Source organism: Cydia strobilella, chromosome 1, assembly GCF_947568885.1.
Source record: "Cydia strobilella chromosome 1, ilCydStro3.1, whole genome shotgun sequence".
Lineage (NCBI taxonomy): Eukaryota > Metazoa > Arthropoda > Insecta > Lepidoptera > Tortricidae > Cydia > Cydia strobilella.
The window spans coordinates 28,663,173-28,676,389 of NC_086041.1; the positions used below are offsets into that span (position 1 = coordinate 28,663,173).

Here is a 13,217-nt window from a genome sequence, read left to right on the forward strand (position 1 = left end):
AAACCACCCTGTATACCTGGCTAATTTTTGATAAAAGTATTGAAATGCTTAGTAGTGGAGATATATTGAAGGGAGCCACACGAAATCAAGCGCTCGAAACTCTAAAAACCACACAAGTGCGGGTCGCACTCGCCCACCGAGGGTTCCGTACATTTTAGTATTTGTTCCTATAACGGCAACAGAAATACATCATTTGTGAAAATTTCAACTGTCTAGTTATCACGGTTCATTAGATACAGCCTGGTGACGTGCAGACGGAGAGACGGACAGAGGAGTCTTAGTAAGTAATAGGGTCCTGTTTTTACCCTATGGATAAGGAACCCTAAAAATCGGCCCGTTTCGACCTCACGATGTCACAACATATCGAGCAAATTAGGCACTACTTAGCTAGGTCACCTGTGCTAAAGTGACATCTTTGTTAGTTATTATTAATCTTAACTTCATTATCTTGTTTAACATGGATGATCACTCACACGGACAGGCCTTGAGCAAAATTTTCTCAATTTTTATTGAATTTGAATAATTGGCTCCATAAACCCACTCAGACAAACGAATCTATACTACCTAAACCTCAAAGTTTATGGTGCAAAAATCTACGTATTTTAGGAGAAAAACTGTAAATAAAATTATATGAAATTCGAAATAAGGAGAACCACTTAAATTTAAATAAATGTATGGCTCCGCGGTTAAGAACACTTTAGAAAATTAAAATAACCAAAAAGATACATATTTTTTAGGTCTAGTTAAATAAAAGCTTGTAAAAATGAAACGAATACGCTTAGCCCGCGCTTGATCAATCAATAATACGATTATTTTAATTTTTTTTAAATAAAAAAATATTAAACAAATAAAAAACAATACGAAATATAAGTGAAAAAAAAATACAAAAAGTTATGCAGCAGCATACAATTACCGGGGATCGAACCAGGGACCACCCGTTGCAAATGAAAAAAGCGACTGTTTGCAAAATATGCCATGCTAGTTCTTATATAAGCTGACGAAATAAGACTACTCATTCTCGAGTAAAAACTAAACATCTAAATACCGCCAAAACCAGCAATACAACATTTCTGCATTTTTCGCCGTTTAATCTGTAAAAATATCTCAAAAAGAAAATACTGTTATGATATCGATACGACTATTTGTTTGGGCGCGAGCTATCACGACTCCGCCATTTTGAAAAATTTCCAAAAACCGGGTCGACAAAAAAATTCTATTTAATCATAGAATTTGGTCACAAAATTTCACAAGAATCGGTTGAGAATTGCGACCTGTAGAGGAGAACATCCGGACATACAAAAGCAAAATGCCCGAGTCAAACCGTAGACCTTCGCTACGCTTCGGTCAATAAAAACAAGATCTTTATGAATTTTATTGATTACCTACTCTTAATGAACACACACACACACACACACACACACACACACACACACACACACACACACACACACACACACACACACACGCGGGACACACAACACAGGATAGGAACGAATGGCGAAACCTAGTATCGGAGGCCAAGATCCACTTCGGGTCGCTGAGCCAGCGAAGTAAGTAAGTAGTAAGTACTCTTAATGAAAAATAATGTCCATAATTGAACACAAACCTGACAGATATTTTTAAATGTCATGTTTTATGTAGCCTACCTTACCTACTGAATTTATTAATTTGGTGCTTCAATAAAAATAAATATGAACTGCGGAAAATACCTCATGTGAAAATATCACTACCTACAGGGCAAATTCATTAATCAGCTTTCATTTCAATTTCATCATTGTTAAACATGGATATTATTGATTAACTTAATTATTGATTTTTACTTATCAAATGAAAGTTGATAAAAACGGCTCTCATGATTCAATAAAAAGAATATACCTACATTCACAATGTGTGCTTTAGAATTTATTCCGGGAATCACGTGTCCACATGTAGGTATTTATAATATGCAGAAATTAACTACATCCTGTAATTACTATTAAACAAGTACCTGAAGTACCTAACCTACTTATTTAATACATTGCACATAAGTGGATATGGTTAATCTTGAACATCGAGTAAGACAAAAGTACACCTAATTCGTAGCATATTTATTTTTATCGTGTGGATTATTTATAATTAGAAAAGATAAACAGTCCAGTATTAATAAAATGTATAATGGGCATAGAAACAGAGTTGTAGGTACGTTATCTGTTTACTTTGGGGAATATTTTCGAGCGAGAACTTCTCCATACAAAACGGAGAACGTTCTCTAGAACGGTACGTCTTTACAACTACATAGAAATGCGTTATAATACACGTTCCACTTGCCCACTGAGGGAGAAACAAACACGTACATACATAATTACAGAATTCAGAAAAAAAGACAAGGTTGGTTAGCAGTAACTCGATTTCGAGCAAGTGTTGCGGTGCCTAAACAAAAGCGGTTTAATAATGCAGTTTCCAATTGGTGGTGCGCAAATAGCAGGGGCTCCGCGCTCCGCCCGCCGCACGATGCTGCAAGTGCAAACACACGCTTTTACGCTGAGCCCACACAAAAATACCTACTACACATTTCATTGTTTTTACATTCCTTCAAGTTTTATTTTGCGTAGGTGGAACAAAACTGAAAAGAAAACCTAGCATTTAAGTAGTTATAAGTTTTTGGCAAAAGAAGCCAAAGGAGCCATCAATCTGGACCAGAGTGGTCGTCCTTTTATGTGCTGTATAATATTATTATAGAGATAGTATAGCCACGCCGTCTCCTCACATTCAGCCAAGTCTTATATGTAGTACCAGAAAACGGCATTGTCAAAATTAAAATATAGGTAGGTACTTATTTAACCTAAATATCAACTCTATCAGACGCCATCGAATGTTTGAAAATAAATAGCAATTTTCGAAAGAATATAAAATATCAATTTGAAAAGAGCGTGTAAAAACGGGGCAACTTTTATTAAGTTGCGAAAATCGGAAAAACACCGTTATCCGTGAAAAGCCGTAAAAGTGACCCTCATTAAGCGCGTTGTTGTACTTTTGCCCTCGTCTCGCAGCATAAATAATTCAGGTTTAATTAACTTATATTAATTTACTGGCAGGATCCCAGCCGCGCGCCCTCCGCCCACGCCGACAATCGTGAACTCCGCGGGACTTGCTAAGGCTTCCTTAATAAAAAGTTTACACTTAGCGAGTTAACTTATCGTCCATTACTTTTTCCATTGAGTAAGCCGTACAAGAGCATTTAAATTAGTTTCATTTTGTTCAGCTCATGATCCCGCTGAATCTTTGTATGTATTTTTGTAATCGTAAATCCCGCAATTGTTTTTTTATATAACTCTTGATCTCGCTGAATTGTTTTTTTCATCGATAGGAGAAAGTAGCTATTGGGGATTCAAAAAGGTAATACACCTACCATCATGGGTCCCCTTCATTTGACATAAGCTTTACGAAATGAAATATGTATTAAATACAAATATTTTTTCCCCTCACTAGCTCGGAAAGCCGTCTTTTATCCTTTAAAACAAGCGGGGAAAAACGCATTTTATCTACTAGTGGGGAAAGTAATTTGACCTTGGATAGAGCGTGTTTAAGTAGCTTTTGACAGATAACAAAACGTAAAACGCTCATAATAATGGTTCGTTCGATATTAATTATCATTAAATAAATGGTTTGAGAATTTAATAAAAAATCCCAAATTTATTAGCTTTATTTAATGATTTTAAGTCATAAACCTTAAATTCCTTAAGAAACATTTGTTTTTTTAAATGATTTTGAATGTAATTCTGAACGCACAAGTTGAGTCGATGCAATTTCAAAATCATCATCAGTCATCAGAAATGTCAACATTGTCAACAAAAAATTTCTCACCGACTCCGACACGTAAAAATATAATACACAGCTTCCAGAGTTTTCTGTTATAATATCGTATTATCGTAAAAAAATGAGTGATTCCAGTGATGAAGATGATCTAACGCCTGTGGATGTTGCACTTTCCTCGCTATAGTGAGGGAAAAAGTTTTTCCCCTCACTAGCTCGGAAAGCCGTCTATTATCCTTTAAAACAAGCGGGGAAAAACGCATTTTATCCACTAGTGGGGAAAGAAATTTGACCTTGGATGGAGCGTGTTTAAGTAGCTTGACAGATAACAAAACGTAAAACGCTCATGATAATGGTTCGTTCGATATTAATTATCATTAAATAAATGGTTTGACAATCTAATAAAAAATACCAAATTTAGCTTTATTTAATAATTTTAAGTCATAAACCTTAGAATTCCATAAGAAACGTTAGATTTTTTGTAATGATGTTAAATATAATTCTGAACGCACAAGTTGAGTCGATGCAATTTCAAAACGCATCGTTGGCATTTCATACGTCAGAACAGAAATGTCAACATTGTCAACAAAATTTTTATTGTTCTTCTCACCGACTCACGTAAAAATCAGAATTTCTAGTGTTTTCTGTTATAATATCGTAAAAAAATTAGTGATTCCAGTGATGAAGATGATCTAACGCCTGTGGATGCTGCACTTTCCTCGCTATAGTGAGGGGAAAAGTTTTGTGTTACACACGGGTGCAAATGTATTTTACTTCTCGTGTGTTTAAACACTCGCGGGTAAAATACAACTTTGCACCCTTGTATAACAAATAACTATTAAACATTCAGGACTAAAAGATTGGGGATAAAAAGGAAAACGATGGTGTAACAAATCGTTATCGTATCGTTCACTTTTATTCAGAACATACCCATTTCTAAATTGGCTGTGATATGATCGCATGTAAGACGAATAAAGGTGGGCAAACACAGCCTCGGCCTGGGTGGCGCGTGGAGTGGTCGGCACACACGCCAACACCGGTAGCCACAAATATCCCCTACTCACTTTCAACATCACAAATTCTATCATCGAGAGCACTCGGACGAAACTACCAAGAGTTTAAGCGCAAACAAGACTATTCAGTAAGAGAGGTCTCGGTATTTAGCGCGAGGAAGCCTTTCAAATATCACTACATTGCATATTATAAACCAAAGTTCCGCCTTGCTGGCTGTCTGCATATTTCTTTGAAATTAGAAATTATTATGGACATGGATTAGGTCTATGGTACATCCGGGTCATTACGAATACTTCCGATTGTCGGGTAATTCAGAAAATAGACTCTTAATAGACGAATGGCAGATTTTTGAAACTAGATAGTTTTAATTAGGGGAATATCGGAGAAATTCAGAAGTATTCGGAATTACACGAATACACATACACAATACATATACAAGGTGTAACAAAAATAGTGGGGATCAGTTTTATAACAACATATTCGGTAGGTATTTGGTCTCATTAGGAAAAAAGAGAATCAAAAATTTTTTGATGCGAAAATTTTTGGGGTTTGTATTTGAGGGTTAGCCGACTTGAACGACCTGCCACCTGCCCCATAAATAAAATTATCGTGTCAAAAACAAATTCTACTCTTCAGGGTTCCGTAGCCAAATGGCAAAAAACGGAACCCTTATGGATTCGTCATGTCTGTCTGTCTGTCTGTCTGTCTGTCCGTCCACTTTTTTTCAGAAACTATAAGAACTATACTGTTGAAAATTGGAAAGTAGATGTATTCTGTGAACCGCATTAAGATTTTCACACAAAAGTAAAAAAAACAATAAATTTTGGGGGCTCCCCATACTTAGAACTGAAACTCAAATTTTTTTTTCTTCAAACCCATACGTGTGGGGTATCAATGGATAGGTCTTCAAAAATGATATTGAGGTTTCTAATAATTCTAAAGTGGTAAAATGTGTGTGTCCCCCCCCCCCCTGTAACTTCTAAAAATAAGAGAATGATAAAACTAAAAAAAATATATGATGTACATTACCATGCAAACTTCCACCGAAAATTGGTTTGAACGAGATCTAGTAAGTAGTTTTTTTTAATACGCCATAAATCGTAAACCGTAATTTATCTTTCATTCATACAACTCAAATATAAAAATAAAATAAAAAACATTTAATTTTTGTGTAATGGTATGGAACCCTTAGTGCGCGAGTCCGACTCGCACTTGGCCGGTTTTTCCTAATCGGAACACGATACCAAAATATGCCCTTAAACGGATCCCCACTATTTTTGTTACACGATGTAGGTTAATTTTGTTAATAATGATTTTAGATTAAAATGTACGTATGAGACGTGTAATTATATTTTCAGGCATGTTCTGAAAAAAAAAAGTGGAAATATACAAAAATTGCTCGTTTTAAGGTTTCGGTGATCTCGGAAACGGCTCATAACGATTTCGATGAAATTTGCTATATGGGGATTTTCGGGGGCGAACATTCGATCTAGCTAGGTTTTTATCTCTAGGAAAACGCGCGTTTTTGAATTTTTTATATGTTTTCCGAGCAAACCTTGGTCTCCCATATATTTAACATTAAATCAATACCATACATCCCCAAGTCCCGCGTCTGACACCGACCATAAGTAGTTTAAGGGAAGCGTCCTGAATGATACTGCATTGATTTTTTCACTAAAAATATTCCGTGTGTAGAGCGTGGAATGTATTGGACCAAATACATTCCACGACTCTTCTCTTTCCGAACAGACTCTACAAGACAATCCAACAAAATCACGTTATTAAAATTACCGTTAAATAGCTGTTTACGGTTTCCCAGCGAGCCCACCCACAGACTGGCACTTGAAAAGTGTCACGTCAGCACTGTTGACCCATTGGTCCTTCGCTACTTATAAACGTTACGCCCTACTAAACTCCTCACACACTACTAAACAAACACTAAGCGTACGAATGTTAATCTTCTAATGCAGCACGTGGAACACATAATCTCGAAAAATGTAACATCAATAATTATTATGAAGCATAAAAGTCCAACGGCCCCTTAGCTCAAATCGGTAGTAACCCTGTCTACGAAACAGGAGATCTCGGGTTTGAATCCTGGTAGTTAAGGCCATTTATTTGTGTGTTTATCACAAATATTTGTTTTGAGTTATGGATTAACACGGACTTGTATTTTGCGTGTCGTAAATGTTGCAAAAATAACCACATTTATTGTTCACCACCTTTAATCATTATAATCATGACATTTACTTAATAAATAAGGCAATGAAAGAACATCTGACACTACTAGAGATAGGGACATTCGTGTGTTTTTAGAAGTCACGATAGTGGCAGCCGTACAAGACCAATTTAAAAGAAAAACCGCAAATCGATGTATAGGTTAGCCGTTTGGCACACGTATACTAGAGGTCAAACCAAAATTTTTGACCCGCAGTTCCTAAAAAAAATTCACTTAGGGGAGTGCTGAAACTTTTTTTTAATGTATGGTTTTTTTTTTCAAAAACCTATCGTGTGTAGTATCATACGAAAGGGCTTTTTGAGGCGATTCTAAAAATATACCGCATCATTACATTTCAGCCATTTTTCTTATTTGATTGTGATATTTGATTTCTGTTTTGGTCCTCGCCAACTCGTTTCGTCAATTTCGAACAAATTAAGTAGTACCTATTCCTTTTCTCATAATCCTAAAGCTTATCGAATTTGTTTATTTTTACTCGGTCATTGTTACAATTGAAATCAGTTAAATCCCACAAATCAAAAGCACTCTTTGATCGCTTGTAGGTACATACTTAATGTTTTTTATTGTTGTCCCACTTGGACCTACCAAGTGGGACAACAATAACAAACAACTTTCATAATTAGACTGTGAAATTGTGAAACATTTAAAAACATTGGTTAGGTGCGAGTCGGACTTGCCCACCGGTTCCATACAAATAATTAAATAAATATTAGGTATAGGGCATACAGTTATCAGATTTTTCCCTGCATTTGTAGTGTAAGACGATATTACTTACCAAATGTCATAGTACTCATAGTTCTGTTCTAGGTGAACGGAACCCTATCATTTTGATTCCCTTGAGTGTCTAAATAATAAATATACGTTTTTGCGGCATTAACGGCCCTATTTTTTTTACGTTAACTTAGAAGTTTGATTTTTTACAGCTTCAAGGGGCCGTAGACCTGGGTATATGGTTAAATTTCAACTCGATACCTCCACGCGTTCCCGAAATAAAGGGTCTTGACAGACAAACGGACGGACGGACGGACGGACAGACGGACAGACGGGACGGACAACAAAGTCATCCTATAAGGGTTCCGTTTTTCCTTTTGATGTACGGAACCCTAAACATAATAAAAAGGGTACTATTGGCTGTAATTATACATATTTATTTATTAATTATTTTCCCTCAGTCACCAATGGTCACCTTAAGTTGTTCTAGCGAGAATAAAGCGAGATGAAACTGAGTGGGCCTGTTTTAATCCCTATAGTTTATTAATGACAACTTTAACATATGCGAGTATGTATATGTGACATAGCAACATAGTAATTTATAAATCATCTGTTTAGTTTATATTCCATCCATATTAATATGATATTGGTAAAATTTTACTCGTGTGATTTGAATAGGTAAATAAGGCTCAAATGAAAGCAAGACAAATAAGAAATATAATAAATAAAAGACAAAAGCTGTACCCGAAAATTCCACCCTATGGTAAGTAAACTATTAATAGAAATTATACTATTATAGCCTTTGTTAAAAAAACACACTATTTACCATTAAGTTACTGTCATGATGTATTCGTATACAGTATACGTTACATCATGAGCCGGGAGTGACACAGTACGGAACTGTACCCACGATACACGCTTGCAAACAGAGAAAATATCCGCTTTAAAAAAATGAAAATAATTACCTCAACCCTCTCCTCCTTCAAGTCGACGCGCAGCGCGAGTTGCTCGCGCAGTACAACATCGGGGTAGTGCGTCTTGTCGAACGTGCTCTCGAGCTGCTCTAACTGCTCCTCGGTGAAGATGGTGCGGTGCCGGCGCTTGCGCTTCGGCGGTGGGCCCGCCAGCCCCGCCAGCGCCGCCGCCGCGTAGCCGCCGTACAGCCCGTAGCCGCCCGAGCCGGAAACGGCGCCGCCCATGCTGCCCACTCCTGCGCAGAAACATATATTATATGACAGAATCAATTACCTATAGTAATTCAAACAGAATGGCCGCGCACCTCCCCACCCTGAACGGAATTAACTCACAGTATCAGGTTGACTTTAAGGCGGTTCCCTAAGGCTTAAATGATCATATTTTTCTAAGAGATGTTGATATTCGTAGGCGTGGAAAAAATATATGTAGTTCTTGATTATATTATCTTTAATTTATAAGCTTCCGATACACGAATTATGACACTTCGCTCGATACAATTAATTCCCAAAGTAACCTCTAACTAGGACTTTTAATCCAACTTTACTCGGTTATTTATTATGTGACACTATAAACAAAAAAAAAACAAAAAACAATCTTAACTTAAATGGTAATTTTACCGCTCGATATTGTAAGGCAAACGTTTTTAAAATAAATAAAAATCTACAAAATTCGATCAACATTGACACTGCAACATGGTCTTTCATGGTCATGAGCACAACAGAGGGGGCGTGTACATGCAGGCTTACTCTGATGACGGAGTGCTACTAGTGAGAGGGACGGTTCTTAGCGTCATAAGAGATATAATGATACTGACAGGTACTGGGGTGGTGTATTGAGAGAGGATTGGGTCTCAATCCGTCCAAAGCTAGTGTTATTTACTAACAGAAGGATAAAGGAGATGAAACCCATAAAGATACAAGGCATAGAACTAGAAATGGTAGACGAGATGAAATATCTGGGCGTTACTCTAGACAGTACACTCAGGTACAAAACTCACATCAAAGAGCAGACGGCAAAAGCTATAAGAACACTGTGTCAATGCAAAAGGGCAGTGGGAAAACTGGGAAAGAACTAGGGGCTGAAGCCAGGAATGATCGACACTGGATCTACAAGGCGGTAATAATACTACCCAGGGTGCTATATGGGACCGTGATACGGTGGCATAGGGCACATATTAATGAATACCAAAAAGACCTAACCAAAGTACAGAGATTAACGTGCCTCATGATGACAGGGGCTATGAGAACGACCCCGACACATGCAATGGAGGTAATGCTAGGTTTGAAGCCACTCTGGATTAAGGTGGAGAAAAGAGCCACTGAGCAGTGGTATAGAATGAAAGCATGCAAGGAATCGAGAGGAAGCTGCGTGGACAAGAGACACGCGCTGATACAAAAAGAGGCACTACCAAAATTTGATATGTTGATGGCCAATAACGACCTTATAAAGAGGCAAGAGATATTTGATAAAAAATATAGAGTACATATAGCAGAGAGAGACAACTAGAAGGTGGAAATCGGACACCCGACGACTATCTGCTTTACGGATGGCTCAAGAAGAAACTCGACGAAACTAGCAGGAACGGGCATAGTTATCCCTAAACTGGGAGAGAAAGTATCAATACCACTGGGTAGATATGCTAGTGTGTTCCAAGCAGAGGTATACCTATATGCTATAGCGCACTGCGCACGTATTTCGTGATGCACACTTGATGATCTCTTCTTTTCTTGCTGTTGTTGTCTGTACATGTCTGTACTTGTGTTGTGATCGTCACGAATATATATCTTTTATCTTTATAGTAAAAGAGAGTGTGCAGCAAGAGGGTGCTGTTGTAATATACACAGATAGCCAAGCAGCACTGAAGGCACTAAAGAAAATATCGGTTACCTCCTCTCTGGTGAGAGAATGTCGAGAGGAGCTTAACTCGATAAGCAATCAAAGAAACCAGAGGCCGTGAGTTCAAGTCTCACCCAAGGCAGTAATTTTTCCACTTTTAAATTTATTCTAAGCTTAATAGCATCGATCGCAGACGTTTCTGCTTGTTAAAAATTAATTTAGAATGGGTAGCACATCGTAACTGGTGAATTTCCAATATGACTTGGAACTCCGGTGGCCGTTTAAGACGTGTAACACTTACGGTAGATGTCGCTAGGGTCCCCTAGACCCATATAGTGGGAAGATTTGCTGACTATGGATGAGGTCGTGGCTCAGTTGGCAGAGCGCTGGAGTATCTATCCAGAGGCCGTGAGTTCAAGTCTCACCCAAGGCAGTAATTTTTCCACTTTTAAATTTATTCTAAGCTTAATAGCATCGATCGCAGACGTTTCTGCTTGTTAAAAATTAATCAAAGAAACGTTACGGTGGCATGGGTACCAGGACACCAGGGAGTAACGGGAAATGAGAAAGCGGACGAGCTGGCGAGGATAGTGGCGGAGACGGGATATATAGTATAGGTCCGGAACCGGCTCTGCCCATGACAGCGGATGTCACGAAGGGAGTCATAGAGAAGGTAAAAGAGATAAAAGCTCAGAGAGTATGGGAAGAAGAGGCTGGATGCAGACAGTCGAAGATGATGATTAAAGGTATAGATCACAGGAGAACCAGGTATCTTTTGAAACTAGGTAAGAGCAGTCTAAGACTACTGACAGGTATCATTACAGGTCATAACACTCTCAACAGACACCTAATGGAAATTAGTAGAGACGCCTCCTGTCCACATTGTGGTAAGGAGGAGACTAGCTTTCACTTACTAGCAGAGTGTATTATGTATGCGGCACCGCGATATAATACATTCGGTAGAAAGACACTGAAAGAGAACGAAATAAAGGACGTCGAACTTAAAGATGTCCTTCTGTTCTGCAGGAAAACAATAAGATTTGAGGAGAATAGTGAGGAAATGCCGCCGGGACAGTAACCTGCAGCTCCGACTTCAGGGAACTGGCTGAATGAACGCGACATGCGATCGACAGCCCGCCTGCTTCCGGCCGGCCGTCCCTACAGTACATCTACATGGTCTTTCCTGTTCTTTCTTGCGAAATGTGACAGTGCGGCAAACCGATGAAACGGCCTTAAGTTGACAGAATCCGAGTTCGATTAGCAATGGAAAGTGCAAAATTCCAATTAATTGAGATTGGGCTGTATAATGCATGCTTGTCTATGTCAGTAAACAATAGGGTATATATTCTCCTACTGTTCAAATCAGTTTCTTTTTGGGGTTCCGTACCCAAAGGGTAAAAACGAGACCTTATTACTAAGACTCCACTGTCCGTCTGTCTGTCTGTCACCAAACTGTATCTCATACACAGGTAGACAGTTAAAATTTTTACAGATGATGTATTTCTGTTGCCGCTATAACAGCAAATACTAAAAATTAATTCGTACGGAACCCTCGTTGGGCGAGTCCGACTCGAACTTGTCTGGTTTTTATTAAGAACTGTCAAAACTGAACTGAATTTATATGAAAACTAATATAATGACGTCACGGTCAACTCACCTACTTTCTATATTTCTATCCGAACTATGTGTTTGAAAGATAAAATTATCTACATTTTCTAATAATTATCTGCGCTGGTGGCAATAAATGCGCTGGTGGCCTACTAGCGGTAAGAGCGTGCGCCTTGCAATCCAGAGGTCGCGGGTTCAAACCCCGGCTCGTACCAATTAGTTTTTCGGAACTTATGTACCTACGAAATATCATTTGATATTTACCCGTCGCTTTTCGGTGAAGAAAATGAAAAAATGAAAATGAAAATGAAATTTTATTGATAACAATCGTTACAGGTCTGTTTATGTTTTATACATATTAAACCTACAATCTACATACACGTGGTAAAGTTGAGGTTTTTTAGGCAGACAGTCTTAATGACAATTATATTTACAATTCATTACATATATGTTTATTTGTTACATTCATCTAACTATATTATATTTAGAATTTATAATTATTTATACGATTCATGTATTCATTTATATATTTCAAATTTATAATTTATCATTATATTATAAGGTAAGTGGCATGTCAAAAAATTCATTGTAGTCATAGAACATATTAGTAAGGAGCCACTTGTTTAGCCTAGATTTAAAACCGGCGGTGGAAGATGCATTTCTGACGCATTCCGGGAGGCGGTTAAATACTGATGGTCCGGTCTGAAGGAAAACATCGTGAGGAAACCGGACTAATTCCAACAAGGCCTAGTTTCCCCTCTGGGTTGGAAGGTCAGATGGCAGTCGCTTTAGTAAAAACTAGTGCCTACGCCAATTCTTGGAATTAGTTGCCAAGCGGACCCTAGGCTCTCATGAGCCGTGGCAAAAATGCCGGGACAACGCGAGGAAGATGATGATTTTCTAATAATTATCTGGTGCTTTATTTCGTGCATGGTGTGAAACAATTTATTTTAAATACAGGGAACATCCCTATTCTGTTATATGTATGGATACTAAACATAGATATTGACAAAAACTCACAGACTAAATCGTTGGAGGTAGG

General features: G+C 37.9%; 2 protein-coding genes across 2 annotated transcripts in view; one reads left to right on the forward strand and one right to left on the reverse strand.

Annotated features, from left to right (window-relative positions):
• Positions 1-13,217, forward strand: part of LOC134743612 (E3 ubiquitin-protein ligase TRIM9) — a 381,810-nt gene that overhangs the window by 83,440 nt on the left and 285,153 nt on the right. The window lies entirely within an intron of this gene.
• Positions 1-13,217, reverse strand: part of LOC134744311 (diencephalon/mesencephalon homeobox protein 1-like) — a 55,260-nt gene that overhangs the window by 31,867 nt on the left and 10,176 nt on the right. The window contains exon 2 of the mRNA XM_063678088.1: positions 8,722-8,963. Coding sequence (XP_063534158.1) covers positions 8,722-8,963 — 242 coding nt within the window. The remainder of the gene's footprint in view (positions 1-8,721; positions 8,964-13,217) is intronic.